Source organism: Bos taurus, chromosome 13 (genome assembly GCF_002263795.3).
Source record: "Bos taurus isolate L1 Dominette 01449 registration number 42190680 breed Hereford chromosome 13, ARS-UCD2.0, whole genome shotgun sequence".
Lineage (NCBI taxonomy): Eukaryota > Metazoa > Chordata > Mammalia > Artiodactyla > Bovidae > Bos > Bos taurus.
The window spans coordinates 25,824,418-25,840,213 of record NC_037340.1 but is presented as its reverse complement, the minus strand read 5'-3'; the positions used below and the strand labels follow the sequence as shown (position 1 = coordinate 25,840,213).

The 15,796-nt window shown below is 39.4% G+C and overlaps 1 protein-coding gene across 2 annotated transcripts in view; it reads left to right on the top strand.

The window, feature by feature from the left end:
- The window catches only part of ENKUR (enkurin, TRPC channel interacting protein), a 37,096-nt gene that overhangs the window by 3,872 nt on the left and 17,428 nt on the right, over positions 1–15,796 (top strand). For both annotated transcript variants that reach the window (XM_025000582.2, NM_001192445.1), the window contains exon 2: positions 5,281–5,426. In XM_025000582.2, coding sequence (XP_024856350.1) covers positions 5,318–5,426 — 109 coding nt within the window. In that variant the 5' untranslated portion in view covers positions 5,281–5,317. The remainder of the gene's footprint in view (positions 1–5,280; positions 5,427–15,796) is intronic.

Genomic DNA, 15,796 nt, shown 5'->3' with positions numbered 1-15,796 from the left:
GTGATTAGTCAGATCATATATGCTAATTCCAGTTTCCATGGGAATTTGAAGGCACAGATTTGGATTGAACATTACTTCTTGAAGGTATCTAATGTGCTCATTCATTTTGGACTGTAATTAATTCCTAGCCATTGAGTTCAAAGTTGAGGAAAGTCTTCTAAAAGCAAGAAAAAATTTAATGTTTCTCCACACAAACTTATCTACATAGTAAGGTGAGAATACAAGTTACTAAAAGTGGTGTAGCTGAATTTCTGCTTCCAATCAAGAATGGAATTTACCCTCTCACCTTAAGCAATTAAAACACCAGGAAAATATATGTAAAACAATGGTTTTTTAGACACTGAACAATAAGCAGCACAGAACGGTCATCCCTAAGTGAAGGGAAACAAGACCTACAATTGTCCCAATATTCTCCCTGGAGAAAATCTCCAGACAAAAGTTCAGGAAAGAGAAATTAAAACAAAATTCAGCAGTTTCACTGAGTTAAAGTGACAGGATTCAGAATTTGAGGTCAAAGGGAAGTCGCTCAGTCATGTCTGACTCTTTGCGACCCCATGGACTGTAGCCCACCAGGCTCCTCCATCCATGGGATTCTCCAGGCAAGAGTACTGGAGTGGGTTGCCATTTCCTTCTCCTTGAGGAGGTCAAGCCATATACAATTCATAGCACAGAGTACTGTAGAGGAGAGAACTGCATAGATAGAAAATTATGGAAGTATACAGGAGGATTTCCCTGATGTCTTTGGTTGACAGTCCACATGTATGATGAAACTACCAAGGCCAGAGAAATAACCAACAGAAAGCAGCAGAGCCAGATAAAGTTTATGTTCCCACCAACCAGAGTGAATCTCATAAGATACAGGGGATTGAGTGCTGTACCAGGAAGTAGGACCGACTTAGAACTGGACTAAAAGTTTCTAGTCCCAGAAATATAATATGTATAACCAAGAGAAAAATCAGTCAATACAAACAGACAAAGAAACAATATCAGAGAATTAGTAGACAAGAACATTAAAACCACTATTTAAAATATTTTCATGTGTTCCAAATGCAGATGAAAACATGAGCAAGACATAGAAATAGAAGGATAAAAAAATTAAGTTGAATACATAAATAATACTACGTCTAAAATGAAAATAGTATACTGAATGGGGATAATAGCTAAGACACTGAAGAAAAAAATATTTTTGGATTTAAAGACATAAAACAACACAAAATGAAAATGAGAGGGGAAAAAAACTGAAAAGGAATACAGAATCAGTGAGCTGTTGACCACATCAAGCAACCTAACACAAGTGTAATTAGGATCCCAGAAGGAGAGTAGACAGATAAAGAAGAAATATTTGAATAGTGGTCAAAATTTTTATAAAATTAATGAGATCTTTAAATCTACAAATCAAAGAATCATTATGAACCCCAAGAGGGAAAAGGAGGAGTTGTAAGAAGAGAAGAGGGAAACCATTCCAAGGGGAATTAACATAAACTTTCCTAAAACCAGTAATAAAGAGAAAAATACTAAAAACAGCCAAGGAAAAAAGAAACATTGCATACAGAGGAAGAAGGAAGGTCAGCAAATATTTCATCAGAAAACACAGGAAGCCAGAAGTTTTAAAAGTCCATAATGCACAAGAAAGTGGTATGAGCTGGAAATTTGGATTTGCACAATGACATAAAGATTACATAAAATGGTAAATATGGCTTCCCAGGTGACTTGATGGTAAAAGAATCTACCTGCCAATGCAGGTGTCACAGGAGACAAGAGTTTGATCCCTGGGTCAGGAAAATCCCCTGTAGGAGGAAAGGGCAACCCACTCCAGTATTCTTGCCTGGAGAATCCCATGGACAGAGGAGCCTGGTGGGCTACAGCCCATAGGGTCACAAAGAGTCGAACCCAACTGAGCATACACACACACACACAGATGGGTAAATGTTAGTTTTTTTTTTTCTTTTTAAATTTCGTTACAATATACTTAGGTTTTTAAGGGGAAAATAACCACAATGAATTACAGGTTTTATAATACTCATAGAACCCTAGGATAAAGATGGGGGAGGGGTAGAAGCTTTTGTGAGGTTCTTATATCCTGTAGTATAATAATACTTGTAGTATAATAATACTTGAAGGTAGACTGTGATGAGGTAAACATATATTGTAAACCTTAGAACTTCTACAAAATAAAAACAAAAGATAAGACAGCACAAAATAAGGAAGAACCAGCAATGGGATATGTAGAAAACAATAGCAAGATGGAAATTTTAAATGCAAATACATTTAAAAAAATCACATTAAATGTCAGTAGTCCAAACAATTACGAAACTGTTAGAAAGGATAAAAATTCTATGTTCTCCATAAGCTGCTGCTAAGTCACTTCAGTTGTGTTCAACTCTGTGCTACCCCACAGATGGCAGCCCACCAGGCTCCATCGTCCCTGGGATTCTCCAGGCAAGAACACTGGAGTGGGTTGCCATTTCCTTCTCCAGTGCGTGAAAGTGAAAAGTGAAAGTGAAGTTGCTCAGTCGTATCCAACCCTCAGCGACCCCATGGACTGCAGCCCACCAGGCTCCTCCGTCCATAGGATTTTCCAGGCAAGAGTACTGGAGTGGGGTGCTATTGAAAACCCCCTTAAAAAATAAAGACACAGAAAAAAACTCAAAGAATAGACAAATATTGTATTATCATAAAGGAATACTGGATTGGTTATATTAATATCAAACAGTAGATTTTAGACTATAGAATTTTAAGAGGGATAAAGAGTATTACTTTCTAATAATGAAGTGATCAGTTTTTCAAGAAGGTATGCTAATTCTAAAGGCTGTGTACCTACTAATGGAGCTTCAAAATACATGAAGCAAAAGCTGACAGAACTAAAAGAAGAAATAAATCCACAATTGTAATCAGAGATTTCAACATCTCTCTTTCAATGATTATTAGAACACTTGAAAATAGTATCCAACCTGTTTTGTCCTGTCAGTTATAGAACACTCCAGCCAATAGCGGCAGTTGTTGAATAGTGGTCAAAAGTTCTATATACACTTCCTTTTCCAGTGTATATAGAACATTTACCAAGATAGAATGTGCTTTGTGTCATAAAACAAGTGTCAAAAAACTTTAAAGGATTGAAATTTTACAAACTATATTTTTTTAACCATGATAGAAATTAATTAGAAATCAGAGAGAGATCTGGAAAGTCCCCAAACAAGCATAACACATCTAAACAAACTTCTAACACAAAGAAGACATCAGAAGGGGATTTAAAAGGTTTTTGAGCCGAATGAAAATGGAAGCATATCATATCAAAATTTGTGCTATGCAGCTATGAAGCAATGCCTAGAGGGAATTTTTGGCTTCTATTAGATAAGTCATTTCAGTCACTCAGTTGTGTCCAACTCTTTGCAACCCCATAGACTCCAGCACACCAGGCTTCCCTGTCCGTCACCAACTCCCAGATCTTGCTCAAACTCACGTCCATCGAGTCAGTGATGTCATCCAACCATCTCATCCTCTGTCATCCCCTTCTCTTTCCACCTTCGATCTTTCTCAGCATCTGGGTCTTTTCTAATGAGACGGTTCTTCGCATCAGGTGGCCACAGTATTGGAGTTTCAGCTTCAGCATCAGTCCTTCCAATGAATATTCAGAACTGATTTCCTTTAGGATGGAGTGATTGGAGGGACTCTCAAAAGTCTTCTCCAACACCACAGTTCAAAAGTATCAATTCTGTGGCACTCAGCTTTCTTTATAGTCCAACTCTCTCATCCATACATGACTACTGGAAAAACCATAGCTTTGACTAGACAGACCTTTGTTGGTGAAATAATGTCTCTGCTTTTTTTTCTAATTTATTGATTTTTTTATTGAAGGATAATTGCTTTACAGAATTTTGTTGTCTTCTGTCAAATCTCAACATGAATCAGCCATAGGTATACAATATATCCCCTCCCTTTTGAACCTTCCTCCCATCTCACTCCTCTAGATTGATACAGAGCCCCTGTTTGAGTTTCCTGAGTCATACAGCAAATTCCCGTTGGCTATCTATTTTACATATGGTAATGTAAGTTTCCATGTTACACTTTCCATACATCTCACCCACTCCTCCCCTCTCTCCATGTCCATAAGTCTATTTTCTATGTTTGTTTCTCCATTGCTGCCCAGTAAATAAATTCTTCAGTACCATTTTTCTAGATTCTGTATATAGATATTACAGTATAATATTTATCTCTCTTTCTGACTTACTTCACTTTGTATAATAGGCTCTAGGTTCATTCACCTCATTAGAACTGACTCAAATGCATTCCTTTCTAATATGCTGTCTAGGTTGGTCATAGCTTTTCTTCCAAGGAGCAAGCGTCTTTTAATTTCATGGCTGCAGTCACCATCTGCAGTGATTGTGGAGCCCCCCCAAAATAAAGTCTCTCACTGTTTCCATTGTTTCCCCATCTGCTTGCTATGAAGTGATGGGACGAGATGCCATGATTTTTTGAATGTTGAGTTTTAAGCCAGCTTTTTTACTCTTCTCTTTCACTTTCATTAAGAGGCTCTTTAGTTCTTCTTTGCTTTCTGCCATCTGCATCTGAGATTGCTGATATTTCTCCTGGCAATCTTGATTCCAGCTTGTGCTTCATCCAGCCCAGCATTTTGCATGATGTACTCTGCATATAAGTTAAATAAGCAGGGTGACAATATACAACTTTGACATACTCTTTTCCCAATTTGGAACCAGTCTGTTGTTCCATGTCTGGTTCTAACTGTTGCTTCTTGACCTGCATACAGATTTCTCAGGAAACACATATAAGTATAAATGTTCAAAGTCAAATAGCTAAAATTGTACCTTAAGAAACTTAAAGAGAAAAAAACTCCAAATAATGAGATATAGTAATGATCAGTGCAGAAATCATTGAAATGGCAAATGTGAACATTAGAGAAGACTTATAAGCAAAAGAAAAAGAACAAAAGAGAGAGAGAGGAGAGACACACTACCAATATCAGAAATGGGAGAGGTTACATCATTATAAATGCTACAGATGGTCAAAGAGTAGTAAGTAGATACTATGATCATCTTTATCCTGGCACTGTTTTATTAGAGTAAAACTTTAATCTAGCTTGCCTAAGCCTGATGGACAGGGCTCAGATAATTATGCTTAATGGCTATCTCCAATTGAATATAAATATATATTATAGAATATAGAATATAGCTATATGTAAGTTAGAAATGTATATATCCTTTTGAAAACTTTATATGGTTTCTATTAAAGATATACATGCTACAGTTTTTTTTTTATCTTTAGGTATGTATCAATTTTTAAAGCAACTGTAAAAGATGACATGCAAAAATTTAAAACTGCGATGAAAACTATGGGACCAGCAAAACTTGAAGTACCTTCTCCAAAGGATTTCCTGAAGAAACACTCAAAGGAAAAAATTCTACCACCCAGTAGGTTTTATCACTTTTTAATTTTAAAAGTGTTTACGGGTAATTTAACTACAATTATCTTGTCTGTGAATATTAAATGTTCACAGTAATAACAACTTTAGCTCATATTAAACAGAATTTTAGAGGCTAGGAAAAAGCAGAAATCAGGAATATAGTACATTCACCGTAGTATTCCTAGCAGCATTATTTAGTCAAGACATGGAAGCAACCTAAGTGCCCATCAGCAGATTAATGGATAAAGAAGTTGTGGTATATGTATACAATGCAATACTGCTGCTGCTGCTGCTAAGTGGCTTCAGTCGTGTCCTACCCTGTGCGACCCCATAGACGGCAGCCCACTCAACCATAAAAAAAGAATGAACTATTGCCATTTGCAGCAACATGGATGGACTTGGAGGGTATTATACTAAGGGAAATAAGTCAAAGATGTAAACTTTTTGATGTCACTTATATGTAGAATATAAAAGAAAACAAACTGGTAAATATAACAAAAAAGAAGCAAACAGAGTAAACTAGTGGTTACCAGTGAGAAGAGGGAAAAGAGAGGCAATAAAATAGGGGCTTAAGAGGTTCAAATTATTATGTATAAAATAAGATACAATGATACATTGTATAATAAGTGATACAGTCAAATTTTATAGTAATTATAAATGGAGTATAACCTTTAAAAATTCTGAATCACTATATTGTATACCTGTTACTTATAATATTACAAATCCACTACAATGAAAAAATGTATTTTAAAAAATTCTCAAAAACCCCACTATGTAGTAGAAAAAGAGAGTCAGTTCAGTTCAGTTGCTCAGTCGTGTCCTACTCTTTTCGACACCATGAATCGCAGCATGCCAGGCCTCCCTGTCCATCACCAACTCCCGGAGTTCACCTAGACTCATGTCCATCAAGTCAGTGATGCCATCCAGCCATCTCATCCTCTGTCATCCCCTTCTCCTCCTGCCCCCAATCCCTCCCAGCATCAGAGTCTTTTCCAATGAGTCAACTCTTCGAATGAGTTGGCCAAAGTACTGGAGTTTCAGCTTTAGCATCATTCCTTCCAAAGAGATCCCAGGGCTGATCTCCTTCAGAATGGACTGGTTGGATCTCCTTGCAGTCCAAGGGACTCTCAAGAGTCTTCTCCAACACCACAGTTCAAAAGCATCAATTCTTCGGCGTTCAGCCTTCTTCACAGTCCAACTCTCACATCCATACATGACCACAGGAAAAACATAGCCTTGACTAGACAAACCTTTGTTGGCAAAGTAATGTCTCTGCTTTTGAATATGCTGTCTAGGTTGGTCATAACTTTCCTTCCAAGGAGTAAGCGTCTTTTAATTTCATGGCTGCAGTCACCATCTGCAGTGACTTTGGAGCCCCAAAAAATAAAGTCTGACACTGTTTCCACTGTTTCCCCGTCTATTTCCCAGAAAAAGAGAGTAGAGAATGCTAAATTTCCTTCCCCAAAGACTTTCCTTTTGAAGGTGTAAGCATCTTGAACTATATCTTGGACTATATGATAAAGCCCCACCTCGAGCACCACCCACCATCTTCAGATCTAGCCATATGACATCAATAACAAGCAACAATTATAAGAGTTCTAAACCCCAAATGGGCAAAATTGCTTGGCCTCTGGACCTTATCTAGTCTTTTTTCCAGGAAATGAAAATACAACCATTGCTATCAGTTGTCAAAGCAATGACCAGTCTCATTTTAGCTTTGAGTATGGGGCTTTAAATTTCTCAGATCTCGAAGACCATTAGGACAATGAAAGAACTGGATGTAATGGAAGAGGCTTCCTGAATGAGAATCAGTTTCTTGGGCATGCTACCTGTGCAGCCACCCTGGGCCCCATGCTTCAAAGGATCCCACACTTGGTTTAATGCTCTGCTTTTGTCATCTTGAAATTCCTAATAACTTTTTATCAAGGAGTCCCACATTTTCATCTTGTGCTGGGCCTCACAAATGATGTAGTCAGTTGTGATCATAAAGCACATGGATATTGGGGGAAAGGCCATTAGAAAAGTGGAGAATAGATGAAAAAGGATTTGTGACAAGTATGCATGAAGCAGCTTCTTCCCATCTTGAGTATGTCTTCCCTGCTGGTTTTGGGTAATAAACACAAGAGGGCAATGAGTCTATGTCTTTTAAAAAGTTAGCCTCTTCCCATCTTCTTGGATCAAAGAACTAACACAGTATGTCAAGCCCAGTGAGGGTATCACCTTTTGACAAAAACGTGACTCCTTCTCCCTATGGCAATGGTTTGTGTCCCACAATCCTCTCATAATCCATATGCCATGATAAAGGATGAGGGCATTATTAGGAAAGATGGAAGAAGCAAGTATGAAAATACAATATTAATGTTTAAATTCAGGTCTTTGAAAGTCTCCTGTCTTTTCCTCGAGTGTTATTTTGCAATGCACAGCCACTCAAGAATACTGGAAAATCTTAAAATAGAATTTAATTCCTTAAGTGCCTTAGGACCAGTGATATTACTTGAGTCCTTATGAATACTCACCAAAGTTAAGCATATTACATAGCACAACTACCAAACTGTAAATCCTAAGTTTCAAATAAGAAAAAAGAGATGAAGTCTGTCTCTCCTCTTATAAACATTATAAGGTAGTTCAGTTCAGTTCAGTTACTCAGTCATGTCCGACTCTTTGCGACCCCATGAACTGCAGCACGCCAGGCCTCCCTGTCCATCGCCAACTCCCAGAGTTCACCCAAACTCACGTCCATTGAGTCGGTGATGCCATCCAACCATCTCATCCTCTGTCATCCCTTCTCCTCCTGCCTTCAATCTTTTCCAACATCAGGGTCTTTTCAAATGAGTCAGCGCTTCGCATCAGGTGGCCAAAGTATTGGAATTTCAGCTTCAACATCAGTCCTTCCAATGAACATCCAGGAATGATCTCCTTTAGGATGGACTGGTTGGATCTCCTTGCAGTCCAAGGGACTCTCAAGAGTCTTCTCCAACACCACAGTTCAAAAGCATCAATTCTTCGGCACTCAGCTTTCTTCACAGTCCAACTCTCACAACCATACATGACTACTGGAAAAACCATAGCCTTGACTAGATGGATCTGTGTTGACAAAGTAATGTCTCTGCTTTTTAATATGCTGTCTAGGTTGGTCATAACTTTCCTTCCAAGGAGTAAGCGTCTTTTAATTTTATGACTGCAATCACCATCTGCAGTGATTTTGGAGCCTCCCAAAATAAAGTCTGACACTGTTTCCACTGTTTCCCCATCTATTTGCTATGAAGTGATGGGACTGGATACCATGACCTTAGTTTTCTGAATGTTGAGCTTTAAGCCAACTTTTTCACTCTCCCTTTTCACTTTCATCAAGAGGCTTTTTAGTTCCTCTTCACTTTCTGCCGTAAGGGTGTTATCATCTCCATATCGGAGGTTATTGATATTTCTCCCGGCAATCTTGATTCCAGCTTTTGCTTCTTCCAGCCCAGCGTTTCTCATGATGTACTCTGCATAGAAGTTAAATAAGCAGGATGACAATGTACAGCCTTGATGTACTCCTTGCCTATTTGGAACCAGTCTGTTGTTCCATGTCCAGTTCTAATTGTTGCTTCCTGACCTGCATACAGGTTTCTCAAGAGGCAGGTCAGGTGGTCTGGTATTCCTATCTCTTTCAGAATTTTCCACAGTTTATTGTGATCCACACAGTCAAAAGCTTTGGCGTAGTCAATAACGCAGAAGTAGATGTTTTTCTGGAACTCGCTTGCTTTTTCAATGATCCAGCAGATGTTGGCAATTTGATCTCTGGTTCCTTTGCCTTTTCTAAAACCAGCTTTAACCTCTGGAAGTTCACGGTTCACAATTGCTGAAGCCTGGCTTGGAGAATTCTGAGGATTACTTTACTAGCGTGTGAGATGAGTGCAATTGTGTGGTAGTTTGAGCATTCTTTGGCATTTCCTTTCTTTGGGATTGGAATGAAAACTGACCTTTTCCAGTCCTGTGGCCACTGCTGAGTTTTCCAGATTTGCTGACATATTGAATGCAACACTTTCACAGCATCATCTTTTAGCATTTGAAAGAGCTCAACTGGAATTCCATCACCTCCACTAGCTTTGTTCTTAGTGATACTTCCTAAGGCCGACTTGACTTCACATTGCAGTATGTCTGGCTCTAGGTGAGTGATCACATCATCATCATCTGGGTCGTGAGGATCTTTTTTGTATAGTTCTTCTGTGTATTCTTGCCACCTTTTCTTAATATCTTCTGCTTCTGTTAGGCCCATACCATTTCATCTTTGCATGAAATGTTATAAGGTAAAACAAACACAAAAATTCATTGGCCTTAAGAATAAAAAATTTGGGGTTTTACAAGAGCTTTAAAGGTCCATCAAAATAAGATAAAATAAAAGCCCATGCGGTGAAACAACGTTTTAGGTAACATAGGCCAAACAGCTACCAGTCTCTTTGTGCATATACTGCCATTTTGAACACAGTAACTTGCTAGACACACTGAAAAATACCTACAAGGTATATGAACATTTCTCTGAATTCAAGTAGTGGAACATCTGCATGACTACGAGACCCTGTTGATATTGCAGTTTTGTTATAGCCTAAAGTGAAAAGTGAAAGTCAGAATTGCTCAGTTGTGTCTGACTCTTTGCCACCCCATGGACTATACAGTCCTTGGAATTCTCCAGGCCAGAACACTGGAGTGAGTAGCCGTTCCCTTCTCCATGGATCTTCCCACCCCAGGGATCGAATCCACCTCCGACACTGCAGGTGGATTCTTTACCAGTTGAGCCACCAGGGGAGCCCAAAAATACTGGAGCGCGTAGCCTATCTGTTCTCCAGCAGCTCTTCCTGACCCAGGATTCGAACCGGGGTCTCCTGCATTGTAGGCAAATTCTTTACCAGCTGAGCTATCAGGGAAGCCTAGAAAGAAACCAAATCATTTGGCTTTCGGATTTGGCAGTCAATTGTGGTCGTAGAGAATATAGATATCAGGGGGAATAATTTGTGACTAGACATCCTCACCCCTTTTTCCAAACCTCCCCACATTGTCTGCAAAGAGTCAGACATGCCTGAGCGACGAAGCAGCAGCCCCATTGCCATCCTCCACTCTTGTGTTGATAGACGAGATGATGCTTAGGTAGATACACCATACAGTAAGATGGGGGTAGGCTTTAGGCTTCATCCAGCGCACAACCACAAAGGAAGATTTATAATTTACTTACTCAACTGCTGCTGCTGCTAAGTCACTTCAGTCGTGTCCGACTCTGTGCGACCCCATAGACACAGCCCACCAGGCTCCCCCGTCCCTGGGATTCTCCAGGCAAGAACACTGGAGTGGGTTGCCATTTCCTTCTCTAAGGCATAAAAGTGAAAAGTCAAAGTGAAGTCACTCAGTCGTGCCTGACTCTTAGCGACCCCATGGACTGCAGCCTACCAGGCTCCTCCGTCCATGGGATTTTCCAGGCAAGAGTACTGTAGTGGGGTGCCATTGCCTTATCTGACTTACTCAACTAAGAATGAGTTATCAGTCTTCCTAAACTGTTGCTTTATTTTCTGAGAATTCACTTTTGCCTCTTAAATGCATTTCTAAAGCTTTAGTTAAGGAAGTCATCTGCATGCACTTTCAACTCATAATTAAATTTGGCTTCTAAATATTTCTCATGTGAACTTATAAAAGCCTCTGGTTTTGAGTTAAAAGAGACATATGTACCCCGATGTTCATCGCAGCACTGTTTACAATAGCCAGGAGATGGAAGCAACCTAGATGTCCATTGGCAGATGAATGGATAAAGAAGTTTGGTACATATACACAATGGACTAATTACTCAGCTATTAAAAAGAATGTATTTGAATCAGTTCTAATGAGGTGGATGAAACTGGAGCCTATTATACAGAGTGAAGTAAGTCAGAAAAACACCAATACAGTATATTAACACATATATTTGGAATTTAGAAAGATGATAACAATGACCCTATATGTGAGACAGCAGAAGAGACACAGATGTAAAGAACAGATTTTTGGACTCTGTGGGAGAAGGCAAGGGTGGGATGATTTGAGAGAATAGAATTGAAACATGTATATTATCATATGTGAAAAAGATCGCCAGTCCAGGTTCGATGCATGAGACAGGGTGCTCAGGGCTGGTGCACTGGGATGACCCTGAGGGATGGGATAGTGAGGGAGGTGGGAGGGGGGTTCAGGATGGGGAACACATGTACACCCGTGGCTGATTCATGTCAATGTATGGCAAAAACCACTACAATATTATAAAGTAATTAGCCTCCAATTAAAACAGATAAATTATTTTTTTTTAAAGCCTCTGGCTTTTTAGGCAAACTGGTTATACCATCCTTACTTGGGTATGTTTCAGTTCAGTTCAGTTCAGTTGCTCAGTTGTGTCCAACTCTTTGCAGCCCCATGAATCGCAGCACGCCAGGCCTCCCTGTCCATCACCAATTTCCGGAGTTCACTCAGACTCACGTCCATTGAGTCAGTGATGCCATCCAGCCATCTCATCCTCTGTCGTCCCCTTCTCCTCCTGCCCCCAATCCCTCCCAGCATCAGAGTCTTTTCCAATGAGTCTGTTTTAGTAGATGGGAAATATTTGGGTTGTAACAGGTTTATTCTCTGCTCCAGGCTTTGTAAGAACTCCACAATTCAATTTCTGACAATTCACAACATCTCAGTAGTATGTTAAATAGGAAGAAGATAACTATTTTTGTAGGTCAAGAACAAGAAACAGTTTTACATATTGTTCAAGCAAATACATACATCATAGTCTACACATTACATTTTTCCATCCCCCACTATCATGTAAACTCCATCAGAAAGGGGGCTTTGTGTCCTTTGTTCACTGCTGTACCCACAGTTCCTAGAGCAGTACCTGGGAACATAGTAAGTATTCAGCAAAAACATATTGCATGAATCAATGACTAAGTGAATATTGAAAGCTTCCTTTATAATATTTGTGGGGGGTATAGAATTATCAGGGGTATATTGGTTTGCTAGGAGAAGGCAATGGCACCCCACTCCAGTACTCTTGCCTTGAAAATCCCATGGACAAAGGAGCCTGGTAGGCTGTAGTCGATGGGGTCGCTAAGAGTCGGACACGACTGAGCGACTTCACTTTCACTTTTCACTCTCATGGACTGGAGAAGGAAATGGCAACCCACTCCAGTGTTCTTGCCTGGAGAATCCCAGGGATGGGGGAGCCTGGTGGGCTGCTGTCTACGGGGTCGCACAGAGTCGGACACGACTGATGTGACTTAGCAGCAGCAGCAGCAGGGCTGCTACCCTAACGAGTATGTGCGTGCTAAGCTGCTTCAGTCATGTCTGACTCTTTGAGACCCTATGGACTGTAGCCCTCCAGGCGCCTCTGTGCATGGGACTCTCCAGGCAAGAATACTGGAGTGGGTTGCCATTTCCTTCTCCAGGGGATCTTCCCAACCCAGATCGAACCTATGTCTCTTACTGTCTCCAGCATTAGCAGGTGGATTGTTTACCACTACTGCCACTTGGAAAGCCCCATGGAGTAGCTTAAGTAGAAATTTATTTTGTCACAATTCTGAGAGCTAGCATCGAAGATCAGGGTGTTTCCCGGAATTATGTGACAGTCCAGTGGTTAGGACTCTGTGCTTCCATTGTAGGGATTATGGGTTCAATCCCTGGTCGGAGAAACAAATCCCACATGCCTCAAGGTGCAGCCAATAACAAACAAAAACACCATCAAGATATTTACAGGGTTCATTTCTTCTGAGACCTCTCTTCTTGGCTTCTAGATAGCTATCTTCTCCCTGTGTCTTCACATGGTCTTCCTTCTGTGTTTGTGTCCGAATTTCCTCCTTTTATAAGGATATCATTCGTGGAGAAGGCAATGGCACCCCACTCCAGTACTCTTGCCTGGAAAATCCCATGGATGGAGGAGCCTGGTAGGCTGCAGTCCATGGGGTCGCTAAGAGTCGGGCACTACTGAGCGACTTCACTTTCACTTTTCACTTTCATGCATTGGAGAAGGAAATGGCAACCCACTACAGTATTCTTGCCTGGAGGATCCCAGGAAAGGAGGAGCCTAGTGGGCTGACATCTATGGGGTCGCACAGAGTCGGACACGACTGAATCGACTTAGCAGCAGCAGCAGTAGCACCCTGATGCCTTCATTTTAACTTAAATCCCTCTTTAAAACTATGTTCAACTACAGTACCGTTCTGAGGTACTGGGCTTTAGGGCTTCAACATATGAATATGGGGGTCAGGACACAATTCAGCCCATAACAAGAGATCAATCCATTTCATAGACCTTTAATAATAAAATACTGTTTTTTTTCTTATAATAAAGGTTATATAAAATGATTTAAAAGTTCAAACAGTACAGAAATGAATAAAGACAAAGTACCTAGTAGTTATGTTTGGGGTTAAGATTTGAGTAAGGTTTTGTCAAGATAGTTGTTGCCTTTGGTTCTGGGAAATAAAATGTAATTATTTTACATTTTAGCTTTTTGACAAACCACTTCTATGTGGCTGTATCAAAACAGGTGAGTCAGAATGGTCAAGTCAAAGAGACTGTGTAGAAACAGCCAGTTTCATCTGCTAATTAAGAGAATGTGGAATAGGGAAATAAGGTAAACTCTGGATAGTAGTTATTTAAGGAGGTGAAATGTAATCATCGAGGAGTGAACAGGAAACCTCAACAGTATTGGTAATCTTTATTTCTTAAGATGCATGTTGGAGGCACAGCTATTACATGATTTTTATGCCTTGTAATAATAATCAATGATAATCATTGTAATGATAATCTGCAAAAAATTTCACAGATTCTTGGACTTTCAATACATCAAGTTTGATTTCTTTTCTTTTTTTTTTTTTTTTAAATTTTTATTTTTATTTTTTTTTTATTTTTTAAATTTTATTTTATTTTTAAACTTTACATAATTGTATTAGTTTTGACAAATATCAAAATGAATCCACCACAGGTATACATGTGTTCCCCATCCTGAACCCTCCTCCCTCCTCCCTCCCCATACCATCCCTCTGGGTCGTCCCAGTGCACCAGCCCCAAGCATCCAGTATCGTGGATCGAACCTGGACTGGCAACTCGTTTCTTACATGATATTTTACATGTTACAATGTCATTCTCCCAAATCTTCCCACCCTCTCCCTCTCCCACAGAGTCCATAAGACTGTTCTATACATCAGTGTCTCTTTTGCTGTCTCGTACACAGGGTTATTGTTACCATCTTTCTAAATTCCATATATATGCGTTAGAATACTGTATTTATGTTTTTCCTTCTGGCTTACTTCACTCTGTATAATAGGCTCCAGTTTCATCCACCTCATTAGAACTGATTCAAATGTATTCTTTTTAATGCCTGAGTAATACTCCATTGTGTATATGTACCACTGCTTTCTTATCCATTCATCTGCTGATGGACATCTAGGTTGCTTCCATGTCTTGGCTATTATAAACAGTGCTGCAATGAACATTGGGGTACACGTGTCTCTTTCCCTTCTGGTTTCCTCAGTGTGTATGCCCAGCAGTGGGATTGCTGGATCATAAGGCAGTTCTATTTCCAGTTTTTTAAGGAATCTCCACACTGTTCTCCATAGTGGCTGTACTAGTTTGCATTCCCACCAACAGTGTAAGAGGGTACTTTGTGATTTTATAGTAACTTTCCTGTGAAAATGATTATTCATAATATTGAAAGTACTCAGAAAAATGTTTTCATGTTTCTTTGAACTTTTTCAATGGGCAAACTAAATATTTGTTGAAATCTTTATAAGAAAATATTTTCATAATAGCTAATAAAAATGTATTAGCTCACATATGATTTAGGGAGTTTATTTTCTTTTTTTTTTGTTTTTTTTTTTTTTTTTTAGTTTATTGCATTTAATTTTATTTTAGTATTTTCTGTGCTTCTTAAACTCTACTATCTCCCAATACTATTTCTTTTTTTTTTTTTATTATTATTTTTTAAATCTTCCAATTTTATTTTATTTTTAAACTTTACATAATTGTATTAGTTTTGCCAAATATCAAAATGAATCCGCCACAGGTATACATGTGTCCCCCATCCCGAACCCTCCTCCCTCCTCCCTCCCCATACCATCCCTCTGGGCCGTCCCAGTGCACCAGCCCCAAGCATCCAGCATCATGCATCGAACCTGGACTGGCAACTCGTTTCCTACATGATATTTTACATGTTTCATTGCCATTCTCCCAAATCTTCCCACCCTCTCCCTCTCCCACAGAGTCCATAAGACTGTTCTATACATCAGTGTCTCTTTTGTTGTCTCGTACACTGGGTTATTGTTACCATCTTTCTAAATTCCATATATATGCGTTCCCTTAGATTTTTATATTGTTCTTCAACATATTGATTATTTCACATTTAAT